The 24982-nt window shown below is 41.8% G+C and overlaps 10 protein-coding genes across 10 annotated transcripts; 6 read left to right on the forward strand and 4 right to left on the reverse strand.

The window, feature by feature from the left end:
- Positions 1–543: 543 nt before the first annotated feature.
- Positions 544–3549, reverse strand: SEC5 (Sec5p; the record flags this gene model as incomplete). Its single annotated transcript, XM_018879972.1, has 1 exon — positions 544–3549. The coding sequence occupies one exon, from the start codon at positions 3547–3549 to the stop codon at positions 544–546; it is 3006 nt and encodes a 1001-aa protein (XP_018737838.1).
- Positions 3550–4903: 1354 nt separating this feature from the next.
- PEP3 (tethering complex subunit PEP3) lies at positions 4904–8023 on the forward strand (the record flags this gene model as incomplete). Its single annotated transcript, XM_018879973.1, has 1 exon — positions 4904–8023. The coding sequence occupies one exon, from the start codon at positions 4904–4906 to the stop codon at positions 8021–8023; it is 3120 nt and encodes a 1039-aa protein (XP_018737839.1).
- Positions 8024–9807: 1784 nt separating this feature from the next.
- Positions 9808–11010, forward strand: AWJ20_2990 (uncharacterized protein; the record flags this gene model as incomplete). The annotated part of the gene is made up of 1 exon (XM_018879975.1): positions 9808–11010. The coding sequence occupies one exon, from the start codon at positions 9808–9810 to the stop codon at positions 11008–11010; it is 1203 nt and encodes a 400-aa protein (XP_018737840.1).
- A 517-nt stretch (positions 11011–11527) lies between these two features.
- On the forward strand, positions 11528–11929 carry AWJ20_2991 (palmitoyl-(protein) hydrolase; the record flags this gene model as incomplete). The annotated part of the gene is made up of 1 exon (XM_018879976.1): positions 11528–11929. The coding sequence occupies one exon, from the start codon at positions 11528–11530 to the stop codon at positions 11927–11929; it is 402 nt and encodes a 133-aa protein (XP_018737841.1).
- Positions 11930–13877: 1948 nt separating this feature from the next.
- On the forward strand, positions 13878–15074 carry SEN54 (Sen54p; the record flags this gene model as incomplete). The annotated part of the gene is made up of 1 exon (XM_018879977.1): positions 13878–15074. One exon carries the CDS (start codon positions 13878–13880, stop codon positions 15072–15074), a length of 1197 nt encoding a protein of 398 aa, XP_018737842.1.
- A 72-nt stretch (positions 15075–15146) lies between these two features.
- Positions 15147–17852, reverse strand: BRO1 (Bro1p; the record flags this gene model as incomplete). Its single annotated transcript, XM_018879978.1, has 1 exon — positions 15147–17852. One exon carries the CDS (start codon positions 17850–17852, stop codon positions 15147–15149), a length of 2706 nt encoding a protein of 901 aa, XP_018737843.1.
- Positions 17853–19006: 1154 nt separating this feature from the next.
- RMD5 (ubiquitin-protein ligase RMD5) lies at positions 19007–19813 on the forward strand (the record flags this gene model as incomplete). Its single annotated transcript, XM_018879979.1, has 1 exon — positions 19007–19813. One exon carries the CDS (start codon positions 19007–19009, stop codon positions 19811–19813), a length of 807 nt encoding a protein of 268 aa, XP_018737844.1.
- A 222-nt stretch (positions 19814–20035) lies between these two features.
- On the reverse strand, positions 20036–20401 carry ELC1 (elongin C; the record flags this gene model as incomplete). Its single annotated transcript, XM_018879980.1, has 1 exon — positions 20036–20401. One exon carries the CDS (start codon positions 20399–20401, stop codon positions 20036–20038), a length of 366 nt encoding a protein of 121 aa, XP_018737845.1.
- A 183-nt stretch (positions 20402–20584) lies between these two features.
- On the forward strand, positions 20585–23182 carry VPS16 (tethering complex subunit VPS16; the record flags this gene model as incomplete). Its single annotated transcript, XM_018879981.1, has 1 exon — positions 20585–23182. The coding sequence occupies one exon, from the start codon at positions 20585–20587 to the stop codon at positions 23180–23182; it is 2598 nt and encodes an 865-aa protein (XP_018737846.1).
- A 110-nt stretch (positions 23183–23292) lies between these two features.
- Positions 23293–24069, reverse strand: CHL4 (Chl4p; the record flags this gene model as incomplete). The annotated part of the gene is made up of 1 exon (XM_018879982.1): positions 23293–24069. The coding sequence occupies one exon, from the start codon at positions 24067–24069 to the stop codon at positions 23293–23295; it is 777 nt and encodes a 258-aa protein (XP_018737847.1).
- Positions 24070–24982: the final 913 nt, after the last annotated feature.

A 24982-nucleotide genomic window follows, 5' to 3' on the forward strand; every position in this document is an offset into this window, starting at 1 on the left:
GACCTTGGAACGAGGGTGTCTCATCCAAAGAGAGGTAGCCTTGTGGGATTGGAAATACTTTTGGTAGTGGTTGACTTTGTTGACAGGCTACGAATGTTAGCAATCTGCTTTTATACTAAACCCCATTATTGCAAAGTCAATCTAAAAATTTGCCAGTAAAAGATGACACGATTATTTATTTCAAATCTCCACCCAAGTCTGAACAAACTTACCATTTTGTGGTTTGATTCTCTATTCGATATATTGCTGATGTGAAAAACAACTGTGGTTGACTATATGATACGATTTATTTGTCTCGAATGCAACAGCCAATCAGCAAGTACATGCACAGTACGTTGTGAGGGTTATGCAGTAATTTTAGTGGTGCCATACTGCACTAAATATGAGACAGCCTTGCGAAACATGTGGTTAAGGCCGCGAACTGTCACTGTCACTGTATACTACTTCTATCTCGAGACATAATAAATAAACTCTATCTTTACATCATTACCTATGATGGTATGGCCTAGGTTCATAGAAACATACGAAATCCACCTAAAATAGTTAGTACCCTAGTTTGCAGTTCTTATAAATATAACCTGTACTTACTTCAGAGCTTTTTAGAGCGGCGTCAACTGTCGGTTGTACAGCTTGAAAGACTCCGTCACCGTTCCATACTGTTCGATCTATAGTAGCATCTTTAAGTGTGCCGTAAATAAGCTGAAGAGTCTTGCTCGAATCTGTTGTCTCATAAGATTTCATCACATACCGAATAAATCGAACATCTTTCAATGCGCGCAACGCACCGCCTTTGCCAAACTTTTCCACTTGTCTGAAATACGTAAGCAGAGCTTTGAGAAGATGTTCGAATAAGACAGTAATGACTCGCTTGGCGAGATTCTGCGAGACATAGTGTACTCTAGCATGTACAGACACGAGAACCAACAGACATTCATATACGTACTTGCTGATAGTTGAAGAATCATCTGCCGTTAACCAATTAATGCCTGATAATAAAATGCCCTCTCTCACAGCATCAGACAACGTACTGCGCTTCTGTCGTGTGTAAAGCTCAAACAAATTGGTTTCCATTTCATCAGTTCTACTTCTTAATGATGCACTGACCTCTTTCGAAGACGTCATAAACGACCTTTCAAAGTATTTGAAGAGCCGAGGCAGAATATTTTCTCTGATCTCTACGAGATTACTTAGCACTAGCAGCACTTTCAAATCTGGGGTCAATTCTTGTGGTGATAATTGGTCAATGACACTTGGGTCCATCAGATCTGCTAGCGGTACTGAAGTAAGGTTAGAGCCATTGGAAAACCGCTTACTGGCACTCATTGCATCAAGAGATTTTGATAGCGCGGTCATTATACTGCTGATACTAGTCTGCATGGCATTAGCAAATTCGTTCAAAATCTGTTTCAGTAGTTTATTCGGAGGCGGCGCAACGAGTTCACTAGACTCATTTTCGGGACTGAAAAATACGATTCGCTTGATGCCTGACAAAACAGCATAGTGATAAGTTTGAAAATATTGCGGGAACTTCGTGAGTGAGTCGTTACGCGGGGCTCGTGTCCAGTCTTCGATCAATGAGAACTTCTTACAATCTTCTTGCCAGGAATTGCACACCGAGTATACTGACCGCTCTCTTACAGTAGTGAGGACACTTCTAAGCTTTTCGGCATTATTTTGCTGAACGTGAGCAAGGCTTAACTCTCGAAATCCTGAATACAGAGAAGAGATTATCTGACCCAGATACTTAGATGAGCTGAGTGCATTCGCAAAGGGAGGGCTGAACAAAAACTGTTCCTGGCCGCCTTGTCCCAGAGACGAGCCGCTGGAATTTGAAGCGAGATGTCCAGACAGTCTGTTTTGGACACCACCTGCGATAGACAAACTGCTACCACTCGTGATAAGGCCAGATGTACCAGTGGCTCCTGTTGGTCCTGCGGCATTGCTTGTCACACGGGTAGTAAAGTACTCCAAGGTTCTGTCAGAGAACAGTTCTACCAAACTCTTACCCGACTTTTTAATCTCATTAACTTCATAATTCGAGAATCTAAGGTGTGTCTCTGATTCTCCCTGATATCCAGTTGGTAAGTTCAGTTGCTTTTGACCGGTCAGAAATCCATTACAGCTCTGCCAGAAAACGCAAACCTTGGCAGCAATAGCTGCAATATCTTCTACAATCGTGCGAATATTTATCCACATTTCAACGATCTCCATAGCATCAATCAAGCCACTTGGATTAGCGAGAAATGCGCTGCTTCCTGTACCAGTAGCACTACTGGGTATGGATCCAGTACTAGAAGTGGGCGAAATCAAAGAAGTGGTATTACCATCAATAAGAATCTCGTGATATGCTGACCCATAGAATGCAGTAAGCTCTTTTAGAGGATGGATAAAATTGACTTCGTCAGGAGGCTGTGCCGTTTGAACATTCATTCTCATCAGGTTAGAACGCAATTTCAGCTTTTCAAATTTATCAATAGTTTGATCCTTCAAAATTTGGATTTGTTGTTCAATCCACTCTAATATAGGATTGTCTTCAACACCGATATCCAGTAATTTCGCAATAAGTTGCATGTAGTTTGAATTTGGATCTGCCCCACCAACGTCCAGCGTACCACCACCTGACAGTTTTTTCCAGGTATCCTGTTTATATTGCTCAACAATAATCTCAACTTCGTCCCAAATTCTGTCAATAATCTTCTTGTTCTGAACGATATAGTCTGGGGTATACGAGGTAATATCGACAGTAGTGTTTTTGATATCACGTCCTCGCCTATAGTCACGAATTAGGAGGTCGTGATTCTTATCTTTGATATGCTTAAGTATTGTTGAAGGAAGATTGAATAAGTATTTGTTCTTGTCTATAAGTTTAAGAGCCGCTGTAAGTCTCTCCTCCTTTTTCTGGTAATCCACCACAGGTTTCATGACCAAAGTGGCCTTAGCATTTGCATCATCAATATTTGCACGAATGCTATCGACACCCCATCCCTTTTCCGCGTTGAAACCAGTGTTATCGACCTGTTGCAGAACCGACTCTAGCAATGCTTTGGATCGAACGAACTGGATGTATTCCCGTTCCACCAAATTTCGCAATGCTTCAGACCTTTGGCTAATTGAACCTTCCAGGTATGATAATGAACTCACAAGTTTCGAGTATGTAGTATCGGAATGCACATCACGAAGGAAATCGGTTGATGAGAACTTGGTGGACGATATAAGATATTTACCCCTAACGGAAGGGTCGGTATCTACATCGATGCCATGTTCACGGAGAGCTGATAAAACTGACGACCGATAGCCAAGTGGATCTGCTTCATCATTTTGTAGCGAGGAATAAGCGCTCGAGCCATTGACAGAACTAACTAGTTCACGTAGCAAGGCATACTTTGACAGGTCTCCATGTACGTCAGATTGTTGAGATATACCAGTGCCCTCTTTATCACCATTCTTATCAATCAGACCCAATTGCGAAGATGAGCTAAACTCCTCTGTCCACACCTGAGCATTCTCGTCAACAATTCCGTAAGTATGGAAGATTTTGGCTTTATCCATCGCAATTGACTCCAACACCTAGCTGTAATTGTTGTTCAGGTACGGTGTATCAAGTACTCCTCCACATTACAACTCCCGTCGATCACACATGTCGCACCAAATATTCTAATATCGATACCAACAGTTTTATCTCACAGAATTTCATAAATTGTGGTTTCCGAAGAAGTTAAGAGATAAGATTAAATAAGATCAAGGGTCCTTAGGATGGTGTACTTGCGATCCTAGAAGCTGAGCTCTGGCCGTAAATGTACATAGCAGGTCCCTCAAGTCAGCATGTGAAATCATATGGCATTAAAGTGACGTGGCAGTTGAAGACCGACGACGAATAAAAACGTGGACAAATAAATATGTTGTCATAATATGTAGGGCGGGACTGATTGACAGAGAGACGGTAGGTGTAATAGTACAATTTAAGGGATAGTTGTGAGAAGGTGTTTTTATTGGATGTAAGAATGGATGTAACAAGCGATTCTGCCGTTCTATTAGAAACGCCCCCGTCCACCTCTTCCTCCACGTCCTCCACGTCCTCTACTTGGAGGATAGGCCGCCCTGGTCTTGGCTATGGTTTTTGGTCGGAACATTGGCGCATGTTTAAGCATATCTGGCAAAATGAGCAGTCGAACATGTGACCCTCTAACATATACTTGTTCCAAGTGCGACACTCGCCCATCTCTATTTGTCACCATCACATCCCGTAGTTGAACATTCATATTATCTTCAGCTATTCAACTGTTAGTTTCATTTATGAAAATCGCTGACCGAAAGAAAACTATGCATTGCTAGCTGGATTTTTTTTGCCGTGTATTTACAGTCTTACACCTCAGATTGTGACGTGTAAATATGGACTTCAGCTAAATTAGCACCTAATTCCTTAATTCGTTTTTTTTTTGAATTTTACCTACCTTCGAGAAGCTTACCGCGATAGGTCTGTCCTGATGACAGTTCAACGGTCACGACATGGCCCTATAATAGTTAGTTTAAAGCTTTAAAACACCAGAAGAACTTAGACATATTTAACATTGCCATCAAACTCTCTTACCTGTGCCTCATTCAAAAGCTTTATTGGAATGGCCACTGCTGCCATCTTTGTAATTTGTGCTTCTGAGGGCAATTAAGTCAATCGGAGCTGACACTTTCTATGATGAAAATACCCAATCGACCCTTGCCCGGTGTACATATAGCCTCACAGTCAGCGGCTCTTTCACAGCCATATGCGCCTGTCTTATCGCTAGTCTCAAGGGGTCTAGTACATATATGAGTTTGGATTATTGTGAATAGCTTCCAGTCATTTGTGTTTGAGAGGATAAATATAGACGTAGTAGCTAATCTGGGTTAAAGGTTATTGGACTCCGACATGTCCTCATTTCCGGCCAGTCAGCCCAATGGAAATGGGAGGAGTAGCGAAGAGAACATCAATGGGCCTTCTTTTACGGAGTTAGATGGCTACAAAGATCTTAGCGAGGAGCCTACATCCTTGTTTGCTATTGATAGGGTTCAATTGATGTTTTCTCTGTCAGATATTTCATCAATGGTGGTAGCAAATAATCTGCTTTGTTTAGCATTAAGGAGTGGCCAGATTATAAGGATTGACCTCGACCACCCAGAATCTGTGGACGAGGTTAACTTGCCTCGAAAGCATTCTGATCCTACCGGAAACAATATCTCTAGTATATTTCTGGATCCTACTGGTGCTCATTTGCTGATAACTAATATTCACGGGGAAAATTATTATTTAAACTACCAATCAGTAAAGGCGAAAAACCTGGGCCGCCTTAAAGGACTGGTCATAACAAGTGTTGCTTGGAATCCATTTGAGCCTGCTAGGTCCACCGGGGATATTTTAATCGGTTGTGCTGATGGATCTATATACGAAACTTTCATTGAAAAGTCCAATGAGTATTTCAAGCGTGATGATCGCTACCTACGTCAGGTTTGGAAGAACCCCTACGGAGATAGTATTACAGGTTTATATGCATATCAAGAGAGAGGAGTCGCTCAGCGGCAGGTTATAGTTTCGAGCCATGGCCGTATATGGTTCTGGCAAGGCAAATTTGGCCTCGTTGGAGATACTAATGGGGCCTCTAACCGCGCAACACAGTCTTCTGCTTCTTCTTCCATTGATGGTAGTTCAGACGAGATGGTCAATGGCCCACCTACTAATTCCGGAGAAAGTGGTGGCGTCCCTGTGTACACTAGATTTTTTGAAACAACAGAACCAATTCTAGAAGCATTTGAGAGTCCTGGGTCTTATGATGCATTTGCTGTATCCCCTTATAAAATGGGAGTCTCTAGAGAGACCTCGTCAACCTTTGCCGCTATCAACGGAGTTGGCATTTTGCATGGACAGCTGTATGATAAGAGAGTTTCTAGTAGCAGTGGAAATGCCAATAGCGCTAGAACTGTACCGAGTGATATCTTTGCCAGATCTCAACTGGTCATTTATGATCAGTTGCAGTCTGTAATGTCGCCAAATACATCAGCCATTCGATCAATAACATTAACTGAGTATTACATAATCATTCTTTGTGGTAACACAGTTGTGAGTATTTCCCGCCTTAACAATAAGGTGAAGTTTCACGACAAAATAACTTTAGAGCCTGGTGAGACTCTTATTGGCCTGTGTTCAGATGTCAAATATTCTACATTTTGGGCTTTTTCGAACCAAAATATATATGAAATTAAGGTTGGAGATGAAGAACACGATATATGGAAGATTCTTATTGAAAATAAGGAGTACGAAGAAGCTTTAAAAGTTGCCAAAGATGCCGTGGCTAAAGATATTGTATCTGTTGCATATGGCGAACATCTTCTGAAAGAAGGTAAGGATATGAAAAAGGCAGCTTCATTGCTTGGTGGGAGCTCAAAGCCTTTTGAAGGGATCGCTCTTGAATTTAGTACCAAAAAAGATTTTGATGCATTGAATGTATTTCTCTCCTCTCGACTAAAGCTTTATCGGGGCTCGAGTGGGAAAATGCAACGAACGCTTATAACAAGTTGGCTCGTAGAATTATATATGGAAAAGCTGGATAGTCTCGATGACTTGATAGCTGCAGGTGATAATTCGCAAGCGGTCAATCAGCAATCCCAAGAAGCTGTCAAGAAGCGTCCATCAGACAAACTGGATTTATCAAAACCAAAAGCTATCAATGGCACAGATTCTTCTCCATCAACAACACCATCCGATGGCCGCCGTACCGTACGAACTGCATTTTACAAATTTATTGAAGACCACAAATCTGACCTAGACAAAGAAACTGTCTACGAAATTATATCAAGTCATGGGAGAAGGGAGGAACTCCTGTATTATGCTAGCAGCGTGTCTGATTCGACATTTGTACTGAATTACTGGATACGATTTGAAAAATGGACTGAAGCATTACAGGTATTACGAAAGGAAAATGATGCTAAATTAGCCTATAAGTACTCTACAGTGCTGCTGGTGAACTCTCCTCAAGATACTGTTGACACTTGGATTCGCATGGATGGATTAGATCCTGCTAAATTGATCCCAGCATTGCTAGCCTATGTTAGCGGGTTTAGAGGCGAACCTAATAAAAACCAGGCCATACGATATTTAAACTACGCTGTCAATATCTTGAAAACTAAGGATACGGCTATTTTTAATACTCTTATTTGTCTATACGCATCAAGCTCAACGACTGACGAGTCTTCTCTTATGGCTTGTTTGGAAACTCACCGGAACGCGTATGATTATGACTTTGCACTACGTGTGTGTAATCAGTTCAAAAGGGTCGAATCGTCTGTATACATATTTTCTGTTATGGGACTATACGAAGAGGCTGTTAAACTCGCTCTCAAGAATGATGATATCGAGTTGGCATGTATTATTGCTGATAGACCAGCAAATGACGCTGTATTACGGAAATCATTGTGGCTGGATATTGCACGTAAAGTCATATCTAGCAAGAATCAAAAGTTTACTGCTGTCAGTATTCTTGAAAAATCGGGGAGTGCTTTGAAAATCGAAGATCTCTTACCGCAGTTCCCAGATTTTACTGTAATGGATGATGTGAGAGATGAGATCATTGCTTCAATGGAAGACTATAGCTCGAGTATTTCACGGCTAAACAAGGAAATGGAAGATTCTCTACGAACTTGTGACAATGTCAAAAAGGAGATTCAAGAATTTAAGAAGCGGTATGCGTTAGTTATGCCGGGAGAGTCATGCGCTCTATGCTCTTTTCCAGTTGCTACTCGGCGTTTCTACGTATTTCCTTGTCAGCATGCTTTCCATTTGGATTGTCTTCTCGATTCTATTTCAAAATCGGGTGATCAAGTAGCACGTTCGAAACTGGCAGATATCCAGATAAATGTCAAAAAGACAGAAGTTCCAACGGCAGTGGATGGAATTCTGTCAGAAAAATGTGTACTGTGCTCTGATGCTAAAATTGAAACAGTAGATACTCCGCTGGTGTCGCAGGCCGACAAGTTAAACAACGAATGGGCATTATAAATTTGTACAATAATAATAGTTTGAATAATAGCATGCATGATATAGATTTTTATTGGTCTGAAAAAGGTAGTGTCTTTAGATGCAGTATTTTTGACACTTTCAGTGAACTCATTTCCAGCTGTCAGCCTTGAGCTTGAGATATTCACATTCAGAACATACGAGCGTACCATTTTCTCTTAGTATGAACTGATCGCCGGGAAAAGGTGTATTACAGTCTTCGCACGCAAAGCATGTTGAGCACCATTGTCTTCCAAGAGCCTCGATAACCTCTTCCTCACCCGAGCACGGATGGTTACACTTCCAACACTTGATGGCCGTCTTTCTGATATGACATTTTTCACACATTGTATTCCCGTCTAATACAAAATATGGAGATGAAGATCCAATGGTGTTACTGCATTCGTGGCAGAAAAAGTGGTCTGTATGCCAATGCTTCCCTAGTGCAAATATTCCTTTGCCTTCGATAGGGGTCTGGCACAGTCCACATCTGGCAGAAAATCGCTGATGGTAGTCCAAATGACAAAATAAAGTAAGTGTATCGGCTGAATAATAGAACTCGGAGTGTACTAGTGATGTATGACATTCACAGCAGACGAAGCAAGAAACATGAACGTTTCCGAAATCTGTTCGAACAACATCTTGAGTAGATATAAGTCGATTATCACATACAAAACAAGTACTTGCTGATTTTCCTCCCACCTGGCTTTGCCTAAGGCTAGACCCTCTGCTATCACGAAACATTTCTCGAGACGGGGTGACAAGATTTGAGGTACAATATTCTTGGTTGTCTATTTTTGGACGGCGCATTTCCCGATTGGTGTTTGGAATGGATTTCAAAGGCTGTGTTGAATCAGAACTCTCAGTACGAATTGCTACTGGCGAAATGCCATGTTCAACACCATTGATTGTCAATGACAGATAAGAAGGGGGTCCATTCTCGCTGTTCTCAATCGGTACGGGCTTCTGTATAATTGATTTTGAGTTTAGTCTGGTCCTGGGTGGGACCCCCTTTGGCTCTATAACTGGTAAGTCGGTCTCGTCTACTGTCACAGTCGGAACTGATGTCTGAACCCTAGCGGTTGATAATTTTGTACTATCTTCCCAAAGATGATACTGTTGTTCTTGGCTACGTGAGTCTAAAACTCCTGTCGCAGGACTCCTAGATCCTAGGGGCCGCCGACCTCTCCACATCAGGCAGTGCCGGGCAGTGCAATGCAGTCAAATGATCAGTAGGTAAATATGTCTGAAGTACCAATAACTCAGAGCTTCTTCCCCTAGCACAGTTCCAATAACTTGCTTGTTTGTTGTCTCTACAACATGGGTTATTTTGAGAAATCCAAAAAAATTAGTATATCAGCATCTGGCGTGGCTCAACTTTGTTTGTATACGTTCTGCCTAACGTGGAAGTTGTAACTGTAGATCTACTGATCCGATATAAAAATAGACACACCTGCAAAGCGATAACCCGAACTCTTTCATGGAAAATACGTAGTCTTCATTTATTGTGAACGATACAAAATAAAAAAAACACCTTTTGGCTAAAACCTGAACCTATACCCACTCCTTGCCCGTTCCGCTCTGTGGTTAGTTTGTTATGAAGATTAGAGGAAGATCTGCCTCACGAGATTTGAACAAACTGAACTTGGAATAAAATCGGGAACGCGGTTTGCTGTCGCGATAAATTATTTATTATTTATTATGTATTGAGTTTCCCGAAAGGTAATTATTTATTAATCTGGTAGTCAGTCGCTAGATGAAAGCGGTATTATTGGATCTAGTTGGATATGTCAGATATATTTGAGGTCAAGTTAACGTCACTTCCAAATGAGGACTTGGTTCGCGGGTTTCCAGGTATTACGGCGTCTTGGCCCCGGATTGAGGGTACCGTTGAAATTCGCCCTAAAACCCTTTCCATCTCAAGTTTATTAATCTCCTCAGTAAAGGTCACTCTTTTTCGGACTGATTCCATTCATCCACCAAGTAATAAAACTGGGATCAATGCCCCTCGAAAAGAACAATCGTATATGGTCGGTCAAGAACAGTCTATATTCAAGGTATCAGCTGGAAGATCATATGAAGAAGTGCTGGCGCTTGATCTTCCTTTTATAATATCGTTGCCAATTCAAAAGAACCTTCCCGCTAGCATATCAGTATCGAAGGGTCTGACTTCTGCCATTGTTGAAACAACATACCGGCTTTATGTTTCAATTTCCTATGGTAAACAGTTGTCTGTCCATCATCAATCGTTTCCAATAAGGATAAAACCATATCATACATTAACAATTTTTGGATCATTTCACATTCCAGTATCTAAAACTGTTCGTTCCTCTGATCACCTCGTTACTCTTGACTATTCAGTCAATCATACAGCGCTTGGACCCGGTGATACCATAATGGCCGTCGTCAAAGTATCTCCGAATCCAGACTGGGCAAAGTCCAGAAAAGTAAAGTTAGTTCGGCTAACAATGCAAATTCAAGAAGTAATCACATTCAGTCATGAGGGCGATGAGCCAGTTGAGAAGAGATCTAAAATTTGCAAGGTTAGTAAGCAATTAGATATGAAGCTTCCGGAGAGTGGGCATCTTGAAGAACTGTTTCTTGAATACCAACCAATTCAAGAGAATGTTGACAAAAATGGTTTGGTTCCCAAAGAGCGCCAAGACGTACCGAATATTTCAAGGTATGGTTTTACTACAAGCTCAGCCCTCTACCAAATTGATTATCTCCTTGTCATAAAAGCGAGGTTCACTCATGCAAAGGATATCGAAGTTGAGCAACCAATTGTTGCCTGTCCTTTCGATAATGCCACCAGCATGTCATTTACTGCAAGCATATCAGAAGCAGTAAAGTACGCGAACCGTGCTAATCGCAGCGCAGTACCAAGTAGTCGTATATACAAGCCAACAGATGCAATGGCAGTTGAGATGTTGAACCGAAAAGTTAACACTTACAGTGGTAAGGCATCTCTATCTATAAAAGTGAAGTAATGTAATTAATAACAGGGTTTTGGCTATGCAGAAGGTGTATGCGGTGATCTACCAATTTTTGAGCGATCTCATGCAGGGCATTAGAGCTTGCAAGAGATCCGACAACAAGACATATCTCCGGGTCCCCCTAAGATTTTCTTCACATCTTACGTTCGTTATTTAGGGTCATTTTCCAATATTTTTCAGGCTTTACAACCAAACCAAAAGAATATGACTATAGCAACTATTTGGAGACCATATAGTTATATAATTATATCTAGCCAATAACTCTTATAAAAGTCATACATCACAACGTTCCAAAAAAAATTTCAAAACAAAGTTAATTTTTAAAAAGCGAGATACAATATTCAAGAAATTACTCAAACTATATCCCCAGATCATACTTCCTGTAACCGAGGAAGCCACTAAGTTTGCTTTAACTATAGCGCCGTGCGATGCTTCAGGTAGCTGCATCACCAACTGGGGGGATACGCCAACCAGATACCAATATAACTAAGCAAGAAAATTAAAGAAGAATATGACATATCCAGCGGTTAGAATACCTGCTGTCAAGGCGCCCTCAGCGACAGTTATATTTCTTCATGGACTTGGTGATAGTGGAAATGGTTGGAGGTTTTTAGCCGAGGAGGCAATTCGAAAGAAGCGACTTCAGCATGTGAACTTCATCTTTCCAGATGCTCCAATGAAGCCAGTGACCCTGAACTTTGGTATGCAGATGCCCGCGTGGTACGATATCCCAAAATTAGAGAACGTGCGCCATAAGCAAGACGAAGTTGGCGTTCTGGAGAGTGTTGACAGGTTGAAAGCAATGATTGAGGAAGAGCTTGGCAAAGGTGTCCCTTCGGAAAGAGTTGTTATAGGAGGATTTAGCCAGGGCTGTGCTATTAGCTATGGAGTATGTTTGAATTCTGAGGAGTAGTATATTATGGAATTGGTGTAACGTACCGTCAAGTTTCAATGAACTAACAACTATAGACAATTATTACTTCGGAGCACAAGTTGGCTGGTATGATCGGCTTATCTGGTTATTTGCCCATTCACGAAAAATTTGAAACTGTGAGTACGAAATTTTAGAGCTTTCCACGCGAGTAGACTTTGCGCTTCATAAGACCTCTTCCTATCTAACACAGATTTAGTTGCAAAGTCAGATCAATGTTAAGACACCAGTTTTCTTGGGTCATGGAACTTCCGATAATGTAGTTAAGTTCGAATTTGGTACACAGTCATATGCTTTACTCAAGGATACATTCAAGTTTGAAAGCATTGAATGGAATCAGTATCCCAATTTAGTTCATAGCGTTAGCCCCCAAGAGATCGAGGATATATTTACATTTTTAGAAAAGGTTCTTCCTGCTCCTACAGAATAGTGATTTATTGTAGACACGTATAAATAATAATCGAATGTTTTTAGTTGATTAGTTAGTCGATGGATGGTAATTTTGGTTTGGTCGAGGTGTTAATATTGTTAACATGCTTTGGAGCTTCTGACTGAAAACTATGTTAGTGACCAAAAACAACGGAAAAGTTAGACATTTCTACTCACCATAGAGCGCTGGGCTACTGGAGGCGACGAACTTCTACTCGTGGGAACCGACTTATGATGTTTGTTTATGCGATCAAAAAACTCGGTAACTTGACTCTTCTGTTGGCCATCATCAGACGTTACCAGTTTCCGCTTTGCTGGAGAGCTCCTTCCATCAGTTGGTGGGCTCACTGAAGGTGAATTGTACCGACTTTCTGAATAACTATTGGAACTGATAAGTTAGAAAACAGGGGATAACAAAGTGTTTGACGACGATATCGACCGCTTGTGTGGAGTCAGCTAACGGACAGTTATCCAACCCAATACTTGCCCTTTGGACCGAACATTACGTCCACTCAAACATCGAACGATATGCGCAGCAAATCGTGACCCTGCTATATTTCTATCACAATTGGAACACTTGAAATATTTCGTATCAGTGGATTTCTCATTGCCATATATATCCTTACCAGGTATTTTGACATATTTTGGTCGCCCTACTATTTCACTCTTTTTCTGCGCTGCTTTGGAATTTGACCTTGTAGTACTCGGAGGGATTGGTACAGCTACTGTTGCAATAAATGAGTCGCCATATGTTCTTCTAATCTTCTTTTCTTTCTGAAATGCTCGGACTGTCGCTTCATGCGCAAGGGATCGAAGAATGTCGTTGAGAACTAGCAGACTCTGTAAATCGTCAGTAACTTTGAGACCAAATGACTAAACAATGTAATAGCTTGAAAACTTACTAGCTCTCCCACTGTTACAGGGGTTTCGGTAGCTTTTGTGTTTGCTTCAGTCATTTAGACTTGGCAACTCCGTAACCAAGTTGATCTGGGGTTGGTTTAGCTTGCCTACCTGGATCAATGCATATATCATCAACAGTAAACTTGCTGTCGACCCTGTACGGCGCTATTCAAGATAGATTGCAGTGTTGAACTATTTAGAAAGTCACTGTAGACCAAACAGAACAAAACAACATTTTTCTGAAGTTACAAACCATATAGAACCACTAAGTTTTTGATCTCTTGTAGAATTCGGAGAGGCAATCCTAGTAAGATCAAGCTACGCTAAGGAGCCTTAGACAGATATTTGTACGGATGGACCATGCATTTATGATAATTGAGAATATTCGCTATATATATACCACTACCTGAAACGTCAAATTTCTAGTATAAAAAGGAAAAAGCAAGATTGAAATTAACTGAGCTGCCAGGCTCGAGATCTTGAACTAGCCCAGTATTTTCCAGGGACGGACCTGCATGCAAGCTTATCTATATACGGCTGTAAAATTTATAGCCGATATGCCGACTTTTTGACTATAGTGAGTTCCAAACTATTCACAACAATGTCGAAGGAAGCTAATGATGCCGATATCGATGTTGATATTAGTGATGAACAGCAGGACTGGCGATTCTTGAATGCCATAGATCGGTCTGGCCAGTCCTTACCCAAGCGGGGAGAAAAAGATTATGAGCCGGATGGCACAGGATTACAGGTCTCAACGTTGGCTGAGAGTAGAGCCGCCATGTACAAAGCTTTGGAAGGAGAGCGGAAACACTCGTCTAAGAATCACGTATCTGCTACATGGTTCGGTTATATTGGAAAAGCTCGTGTAGATGTTGTAGCTGGTCCCCATTTTATGACTATGGGCAAGGCCGACTCGTCTGGTGTGATCTGGTTGCTACCAGAAGAAGTCATTTACCTAGTGGAGAGGGGAAGCATGGAATGTTGGTGGCCCGAAGGAGCTCCAATGAGTTTACAGGCAGTTTATTCAACATGCATCAAAGCAATGGGAGATATTGAAAAGCTTCAAGTCTATTCATACTTGAGGAAGATTGGGTTTATAGTACAGAGAGCCACATCATATGACCCAGATTTCAGGGTTTTAGAGCAGCGTAAATTAGAACGAGAAGAGGCCTTGATTAATATGAGGAATAAAGCCGGTTATAGTGGGCTTCTAAGAAGATCGTTTTTAATGGGGTATAACAACTGTGTGGTTTCGCCGCTGTCATTCATTTCCCGCCAGTTGGCGAGAAGAGCGGCAACCTCGAACTCAACACTACTTTGGAGGAGTGTTTACCGAAGTTATGAATCAATATATTCTGAGCTCAACATTATCCCTTGCCACCGGCCACCTCATCTAGAAGCTGAAGTTTCTGATTTAGATATTGAAGAACCCGCTGCTCCTTTCCGAGTCATGTTTGATGTTTGGAAACCTGGTTCTACATTCAAGAAAGCATCTCCAGGAAAACCAGATTACCGAATTGTTGTGGTTAGTGCTCGTGACGATAAAATGCCCAGTCTTAATCAGACAGCATCGCTCTTCGCCTCCGTACCAGTGAGCGAGACAACGAAAGACAAGAGTCAGATGCAAAGATTGAAAGAAGGTTGGCGGACTGTTATTTTGGCGGTTGTAGATGCCGGTATAATAAGTCTATTCAAATTGTCAGATGTCGGTTTTGGTGATGAAAAAATGTATATAAGGCCACCACCAAAACCCAGAGCACCTCGCACTCGTAAAAATCAAAGCAAAAAGTCCTAAGTCGATATATGCATTATTATTTATTTATTTTATTGAAATTATTGTACTTCAATAGTAAAGACTCAACAATAACTACTGCCCGTAACCGTTGTTGGAATTTTGCCGTTGGTAACTGTAGGTCGGCGAGTTGAAGTTTTGAGGATATGATGACTGCGTCTGATACTGTGACGGCACTGGTGGCTGACTCTCAGGTTGACTGTATAATGCAGGGGTATACGCTGAAGGTACCGTATAAGGAGCCGGTGCCGGGCTATTGAAATGACTAGGTGGCTTATATTCGCGTGAATCCAATTGAGACTGAGGTGGAGGTGGTAGAGGCTGTGAGGACTGCAAGTACGAGCCACCTGGGTTTGAGAAGCTGTCATGTGAAGGACCGGAAAAACTGCTATGTACGGAATTAGGCTTTGGTGGCAGGGTCGGCGCATTTGTCATACTTGGGATACTAAAATCTCCCCGAGATGGCGGGTTGGACTCATGAGGTCTAGGTGCAATAGAGAAATCTGCAAGTTGTTGTCGAAGCTGATCCTGAGTAGCAGCATTATGGGCCGAACGGGCTGCACTCAAAAGTCTAGCTCTCTCCTCACCTCTGTTCTGATGAAACTGCTGAGCATTCTGTAGAATTCCCAAAGAGCGCGATAGCAGGTCATCGTAAAATTCACTGCCTTTGGACATACCATCTTGAGCTGCCTTCCAACTATTATATGCCAATTTGAACCTATCGATCATGGCCAGCCTTTGAACCTTGATAGACTCTCTACTTTTCGTTTTCTGCTTAACACTCTCATTGCTTAATACTTTTTTCCAAGTACTTGTTATTTCCTTAAGAAGAACTTTTTGATGATGTATTGTTGCCTCAAGGCGAGTTCTAAACGGCTGGAATTTCTCCAGCTCAGTCTTAAAGAGCGTTTCCTCAATGTTCGGTACCTTGCTATTCAAAATCAACAGCGATGAAATGTCATCATTGTGCACACGCTGCTTAAAATCTTTGAACAGCGTTTTGCGCTCCTGGGAGACTTTATGCAGTCTATTGAGAAGGTCATCGGTCTGCGCAACAAGTGATGCCACGTCGTCACGTTCGTCAACAATGTCAAGATCTAGCAAATTGGGGATTGATCCTGCTGACTGAGGGTTTGTGCTGGGTGCGCTAATCGTAAAAGCCTCCATAAGTTCTTGTCCATATGGGCCCGATCTCAATTTTTCGATATCCTGTCGAACGTTACCGGAATTTAAGAGCTTCTGAACCAATTGGTCAGAAACAGCACCGTTCGAAAGGCTTTCCTTAATCCGATGAATGTCTGAACTTATAGCAGAGCTTAAAGAGATAGAAGAGGTCTGATTAAACGAGTCTCCGTATTGAGATTTTGCTGTCCTCCATTGATTTTCTTCCTCATTAATAAGAGACTCCGCCTTTTTAATAGTGTTGTAAACGGTGTTCCTCTTACTTTCGAGATTTGCGAATGTAATACTAGCACTACCAGATATTTCAGAAGCCCAGCTTTGAACATTACTGGGAAGATCCTGATCAGCACCTGCTTCAATATCAGAGTTGGATTGTAGAATTCGTAGCGAGGCGGGGAGATCCAAAAATTCCAGAGCTGATGCCATCTCTTCCTCTGCAACTTCAACAGCCTCGCCTTCCTTTCTCAACAAACTAGCTTTTTCCTCTGAATACAAACTGCTCTTCTCATGAACAGAGAGAGGAATGAGCTTTTCAAAAAGTTCTTTGCCGATAATCTGGCTTATGTCCTTATTTTCTTTGTACAGCTGATTCATAGGAGTAGGCTTAGCTGCTTCCATCCCCGAGATCTCAGCAAGAGTTGCCGCATTTGGGATATGCTCATGGTAGATGAAATCATTATCTTTGTCCAATCGTTTTAGATTGAGTTCAGCGGTCTCTTGGTAAGCCTTTATGGTATCTACGAAATCAGAGTATTGTGAATGGAGAGGTACTGCTTGCTTGACAACCTCCCGGAAACTCTCTACCGCAATGTTCAAGTATGCAAGAGCCTGGCCATACTTGTCAGTTGCTTCAAGATGCCGGGCCTGATAGTCATAGCTAATGGCAAGATAATACTTTGACTTGAGCTGAGATAAGAGATGCCATGATTTTTCTCCCCATGACTTGCTGGTATGAACAGAGGCGAGCGCTTCGCCAGCTGATTTGTACATATTTGACGTTCCTTTTGCCAGTTTAGCGACAGTAGAAGGCTTAGCAGCACTGTCGTGTATCTGCTTCAGGGTCAGTACCTCCTGGGCCTGACCAACCATTAGTTTACTAAGTGCCTTGACAGTATCTTGAACAAGATCAGAACTCGGAGCATGGAGGAAATTCTCTAAAATGAAAGCATATATGCCCGAAGCAGCTTGAAACGCAGCATATGATACCTTAACATCGTCGGAATCTGCTCCAATATGAGAATTGACGCTAGCCAAATTGTACAGCAGAGAGGCCTTTTCAAATGCCAATGAGTGCTGAGTGATTGGAGTATGAGTAAACGAGTCATACCAAGTAAATGACAATCTACATCCATGATCATTGACAGGAATTCTTAGTTCTAATAGTTCGAGCTGTCCATAGTATCTATAAATAATATCTCTTCCTGTCGCATCCGATGCACATCCACGAACATCTTGGCGAAGACGGTTTAATGCGGTTATGTCTTCATTATAGACATCAGCAGTGCCATAAATACCAGTGATATATTGTCGTAACGGACCAGTCCAGTCAGTCTCACTGGTTTCCTTGAGTGGCAAGGCGATAAGAGCGGTATCCTTCATTATGATCAACAACCAGGTGCTAGAGGGTCAATTGAGTCTAGCTATTTGAGCACAAAGTTTTTTTACCCCAACAAATCTTACAAATTCTAGTAATCTTCAAATGGTTGGACGAAGACAAGAGAAACAAAGCCAGCGAAGTGGTTACGGAGAACCATCTCTGTATTCTACTAACATGTGCGTCTTACCGACGACATAGCGCCGTACATTATACCCCACCCCACCTATCAGTGGGAGTCAACTAGCATTCACTAAATTATTACTAGTGAAAGCAAGTGAAACTTCTTTCTCAATCTCTTCCAAATTAGTGACAGAACGTTAACGAGAACCTGATCACACATAGTGCACTCGCCAAAGAGAGACACAATTAAGATGAACCGTGCTGGCTGGATAAACAGTTACAGACATGCAAGGGTCTGGTGTTGTGCAGATTTATGCAGATGTCATGTGATAGCGCATCACTGTTATCTCCCTATGTTCTGGTGGTTGATGCAGATATCAATCAGCCCAAACGTCAACGGAAGGATTTAACATAGAAGGAAGAAACTATCTCAATATATATCATAGCACCTGATCTGATATAGCTGGACTATATAAGAGATTCTTACTGCGTTATTTAAGCTTGTAAGGGTGGTTTAACTAAGTCATTAAGCTGGGAACAAGCTCTGGTAGTAATTTATAAGCGGTGGGTTGTGCATTGGATCTCTCAAAGAGCAATTCCAGCAGAAGATGGAGGCAATTTTGAAGGAAATAGCTCGACTGGAAAAGTCGGGCTCCTATGACAAATGTATCGACGATGTGGATGCGCTGATAAGAACTCTGGAGGCGGCGCAAGCCAGAATTGAGGCACATCCTGAATCGGCACAGGAGACGATACGGACACTAGAGAGTCATGCTGAGAAAGCCAAAAAGCATATAACTAGCGATGAGAAAGAAGTATATGGTACGATTGGAAAATTTGGCAAAAGTCTTGAAAAGGTAAGTTAGGATAAAAATTCATTTTGCTTGCACTTGGGATTTAGAGCCAAGCTCTGCTTGCTCTGCGGCCAGAAGAGATTCTAACGAAATAGACGTTCAAAGGCGCAAATATTGCACCCGAGACATCAAGATTTGACCAGCTACAATCTACAAGAGAGTTGATAAATAAGGCTATCGTGATGTACTTGACCAGGAGCGGGGAATTTGATGTTGCGTCAACGTTCATGAAGGAGACCGGTGTCTCGGTGCCAGAGCATTTGTTAGGTGAATTTTGTAAGATGTATGATATCTTACAGCATATTCAGGCTAGAGACTTGGCTCCCGCTATAGAATGGGCTACACTGAAGCGCAGTGACCTACTGGCAAGGGGAAGCAACCTCGAGTTCAGCTTACACAGACTACAGTATATTGATTATCTGATAGAACAGAACGATTCAGTGAAAGCCATCAATTATGCAAGAAGACATTTGTCAGCATTCAAAGATCGGTACTTCAAGGAAACCTCCCAGCTTATGTCGGCTTTGTTATATGTAGGGACTATCGATAAGTCGCCATATGCCTCAGTGGTTAAATTTCCAACATATGAACAGCTCAACATGATGTTTGCATCTGAATTTTGTTCCCTACTGGGATTCCCGCCCCAGTCACCGCTTTATCTTGCAGTTACAGCCGGATCTATTGCAATACCAACTCTTAGCAAAATGGAATCAGTTATGAAGCGACGGGGAGCTGAGTGGACAACGACTCAAGAGTTACCAGTAACGATAGATCTTCCAGAAATCTTACAATTCCACTCTATTTTCGTATGTCCAGTTTCAAAGGAACAGACCACTGAGACAAACCCTCCTATGATGCTTCCATGTGGTCACATTCTGGCCAACGATAGTGTGAGGTCTCTGGGCAAGGAGAGTCCAACTCACATGTTCAAGTGTCCCTATTGTCCGGTGGATACCAACTATTCACAGGCTAAGCGCGTCTATTTCTAGCTCTTGTTGATACAATTACTCACCTGGACTGAGCTGTAACCTGGAATTGATAAGCATTTACAATTGCTGAGAGGAGACTAGCACTTGATTCACCGCGTGAACCTATAACCGTGAAGTAGGGCTTAAATCCCTTCGAATCAGCTCCAAAGTTTTAAGATCTTTAATACTTTAAATAAATAATTTATAAATAGTGACTCTTAAGCTTGAGATAGTTGTTAATATTTATATAAGGGAACCAAATACGGGAATCAAGGATACACAAAATTCTAAATACTTACTGTCCAAAAAATCGGCAGCCACAAGAAGTTCTAAGGCCATTTCTGGCGCTATCTCAAATTCTGGGACGTTGGCTCTGTCTTTATATTTCAAATTGAAACAAAGATATTCACAGATCTTTTCCAGTAATTCGCCACTGATGTTCCCAAGGTGCACTCTTCCATATTGCGCTTCTGTGAAGGCAGAAGCACTCAGCATACCATTTAAAGTGCCCGATATCATAGCCGCCTTTCGTGGCAACACGAAACGAAATCCATCTGAGGATATTAAAGTTACAAACTCCGATTGCTCTGGTTCCAAAATTTCTTCCATTGTGGCGCTGAACATATATTACTCTGTTAATAGCGCTAGTCGGGTACCTGCCAGAATCAGCCGCGCTGACCACCGAGTATAAACCACAGTATCAGGTGCAGGTTATCTTATCTTATCCGAGCAGTACCTTCCGAGTTTGTTGGCCATTGCACAGGTTACTCTATAAGCCAACCAAACGACAGGATGTCCTCAAATCCGGCCCTCCTTTGGGAAAAATTAGATGATGACTTCTATCGGAACTTTGAGGGCTATCCTATGCAGTGGAAGAGTAAGGATGTTGGCAACCTCGACTGGTGTGTAGCTGCCAGCGCTCCAGGAGGTGGTGCAATTGCGTTGACTAGCAATTGGAATATCGTTTCTTCCTATGCAAATAAAGTATCTTCGATACTAGTTTATAGTGGATCAGGGACCCTACTCAAAAAGCTCCCATGGGACAATGGCAATATAAGGGGTATCGGGTGGTCACAAGCAGAAGAGCTGATTGTGGTTTCAAATAATGGAACGGCACGATGTTATTATGACTTCGAGGGTAATTTCAACCACTTTTCACTAGGTCATCAGGCTGAGAATGAGGAGGTCGTCGATTGTAGATTTTTTGGGTCTGGTTTTGTAGCTAGATTGGGTAATAACCAATTCATAGCTGTCACTAATTACCAAGACCCCCACGTAGAAGTGTTTGAAATTCCTAATGTGGCTCAAGGGGACGACTTTTCTCAGAGCACTTCTTCAAATATTTTCCAGGCATGGCAAGTAGTCCCGCCGGACAATAATATAGGTAGATCTTTATCGGTAGTCGCTGCCAGTTCAATTGAACCAGTGGTATACCTTCTCGATGGTGATAGCGTTGAGGTTTACAAACTCAAGAAAGAAGAGACTGTCAGAACTGGCGGTCCCGGTAAGAATTATGGGCCAATTAAGAGTGTGGATGAGATATCTCACATAGCTGTATCCCCTGATGGTGAACAGCTTGCCTATTTTAATAATTCGTTGAAGAAATTGGTAGTCACCACGATTGATTTTAGACTACAAGGAGCCGAATACGACCATGATGATGATGAGGCTACTCCTCGCCAACTTGAATGGTGTGGTAACACTGCTGTTGGACTTGTGTGGGATGAAGACGTATCTCTAATAGATTCGATCTCAGGACATTCACTATATCTGCCATTTGGCTCGACGGTGTTTGTCTTCCCAGAAATTGATGGATTTCGTACTTTATCAGTAGAGCAACACGACTTTTTTACACGAGTTCCAAAGACGGTTGTGGATATATTTCGACTAGGATCAGTAACTCCTGCTGCTATATTGAGGGATTGTATAGAACAACTAGATAGGAAGTCATCAAAGGCAGATGAAAATATTCTGCTTATCAAGGACTCTCTCGTTGAAGCAGTAGATGGTTGTGTAGAGGCTGCCAGTCTGGAATTCGAAGTAATATGGCAGAAAAAACTTCTACGGGCAGCTGCGTTCGGGAAAGCGGCAATTGACTTATATAATAGTGATAACTACTTGAGGGTTAGTGAGCACTTGCGAGTGTTAAACAATGTTCGGCAGTTTGATGTTGGTATCTTGATCTCCTATGAGCAATTTGTATCCTTGGGGCCTCAAAAGCTTATAGATAGACTATTGGCTAGAAGACTGCATCTATTGGCATTCAGTTGTGCCAAGCATTTGGACCTCCCTCTCGAGCCTGTATACGAACACTGGGCTAAGACCAAGATCAGTGTTTCCGCTGATACTGATGACAAGACTTTACTTTCGTTGATAACTGACAAACTTTCAAATATCCCCGGCATTGCTTATGAAAGCATAGCTAAGGCAGCATTCGAAGAAGGCCGTTTGGATCTGGCAGTCGAGCTGACCGATAAAGAACCAAGACGAGAAAAGCAAGTGCCCTTGCTTTTAACAATGCAGCAAGATGAACTGGCATTGGATGAGGCCATAAAGAGCGGTAATTCCAGTCTCATATACTATGTTGTTATGATGATCCATAGACAATTGCCGCTTGCAAACTTTTTCCGTCTCATCAATGACCGCCCCGTTGCAGCTGCGTGTTTTGAACACCTTTGTAGAATCAATGATAAGGAGCTCTTGATGAACTTTTACTACCAAGATGATCGACGTCTAGAGAGTGTAGAGATGAAATATGAACAGGCAATACGGGTTTACAACAGCACTACATCGACCTCAGTCGATATATTTATTAACGAGATCCAAGAATCTCGCAAAAGCTATCGAGAAATCAAGGATCGAAATTTTGAAGCAAAGGCTTTGGAGGAACAGACAAACCTGATAATGTACCAGCAACAACTAGAAAAGGACTACGATCAGCCATTTTTGGGATTCTCGGTAACCGAAACTATATCTAGTCTATTAAAGATATCCCAGGTGTCTAGAGCCGTTAGATTCAAAGATGAGTTTAAAGTATCGGACAAAAAGTTTACATGGATCAGACTACAAGCCCTTATAAGTCGCCACGATTGGGACGGGCTGCATAAATTTGCTACTTCAAAGAAATCTCCTATTGGTTACGAACCATTCTATAACGAATGCCTCAAAGCCGGAAGCAAGCGCAATGCTGCTCTCTATATTTCATACTGCACAAATTTAACATATCAACGGCGAATCGAAATGTGCCTCGAAGTTGATGATATTCGACGAGCTGTGAATGAAGCGGTCAATGCGAACGATGCTCAAGCTCTTGAGAATCTGAAACCAATGGCCACCCCTGCAATAGTTAATGAGATCAATACGGCAATCGCGAGTCTCCATCAACGATAGTATTATACAAAGCCTCTAAAATTGTACAATAGATAGGGCATACTTAAAAAAGAGGCTAATAAATAGCGAAAATGAATAAATAATTATGTAGATGAAGAAAGTTTGTTGAATCATATGGTAACGGTGCGTCCAATGTACACAGTTGTTGACCCCTCTTCACCAGTCATCCAACCAGGGATATTAGTGACATCAATTGCTCCATCGACTGCAAGTTGAAATATGCCTGCAAAAACATCATCTCCCTCTAAGCGCAGTGTAATTTTAGGTTGGAAACTATCCAGCTCACTCTCCTCTTGGTCGTATGGTCTATTAAGCTTTATTTCCACCATAGGCAGCGGACCTCTTGATCTGTATTTCTCCTCTGATTTGGCATCACTTCCAGTAAACAAAATCCGTGCCATTTTAGATCGCATTTCTTTAGTTTTTGCATCATTAGTTGTCGGAAATTCGAGCTTTTTGACCTTGCGAGAAGCTCTATTACCAACGAAAGGGTTTAGAGGCGAAACATCTATTCCGTCAGCAAATATTGACCATGCTCCAAGGGAAGTCGAGCCTCGAGAGCTTGTACCTTTCAAAACAGATATTGTATGTAGGGCTCTTGTCGGAAGATCAGTTGATGGTTTGATTGAAATAGGCCTCCCGATAGCCGAAAGCGTTGATGTGAGAGAAAACAGAATACTATTTATAGTGGAGTTGCCGCTACCACCACCACCAGGCCCGTTACTCGAGATCGCCGAGTGCAATACAAAGGGTGATGAATTTGGGAAGGCAAGATACATAGACCTAAGAGCAGCCATTGAATTCATATCTAGATCTTGAGTTTTAGGCTCAAAGAGTTGAATTCTTACTACAACCAACGAAAGAGGCCGGTATTGAGTAACATACATATGTCCAAGGATTAAGGGATAAAGGGCTCGTTTCAGCGTTTGCAAAAATGTTCTTGGCTCAATAACTGGAATAAACGCATCGTCGCCATTCAATAGAGTAGAAAATGTCCAAGTATGTTTTTCTTTTAGTTCTAAGATGTCTTAAAGTTAGTAAACAGGTCTAGTCAGTCCTTATGAAGTAATATTGTCTCACATTTACTCTCTATCTGTGCAACCTGCTGGAGGTTGAATCCATTGTGCCAGTAATCACTTCGGATCTTCTGGATGAATGTTGCTTTGCTCGCTCTTTGCATATCTGGAGAATTTAACTCATCGCGCAGATAATTGACCATGCGAATGTCTTTCGCGGATAGCGAAGTTTCGCTCTTTTCACTTTCATTTTTCTCTTCTTCATCTTCTTCTATATCGCTACCATCATCCAGCTCTAATGGCGGGAGTGTAAGCTTACTACTGAGCCATTGCTCGACAAGTTCCAAGATCTGGGCTCTCGTGAACCTGCTTAACAAACCGTAGGCTTTATCGGATAAGAGGTTATGGATATATGTATTAGGGAGTGTCAATTTCTTCTCGCCGACTCTCCTTGATATCATATTCGTTAGTAATAGATTTTTAGTATCTTTAAATGAAGTGTCATGAGAAAGTTGTTGAATAACTCGCTGTGTTTCATTTGTTGACAAAAACACAATATCAGATCCAGTTCACATTTAATGCACATCACGACCCGTTGCCAGGGTGACGGACGATACGCATGCCGCACAAGCCATGAATTAAAATCAGATAAAGAATAAACACCTACAATTTACCGACAAATAAATGCGGATTGTACAATAGTTTAGTATTTCAGAAAAATAATTAAGGTGTTTATGGCTAATCTACAGCCACTTCGTTAGGCTATTTGTTTTATTTCGATATA

Source organism: Sugiyamaella lignohabitans, chromosome B (genome assembly GCF_001640025.1).
Source record: "Sugiyamaella lignohabitans strain CBS 10342 chromosome B, complete sequence".
Taxonomy (NCBI): domain Eukaryota; kingdom Fungi; phylum Ascomycota; class Dipodascomycetes; order Dipodascales; family Trichomonascaceae; genus Sugiyamaella; species Sugiyamaella lignohabitans.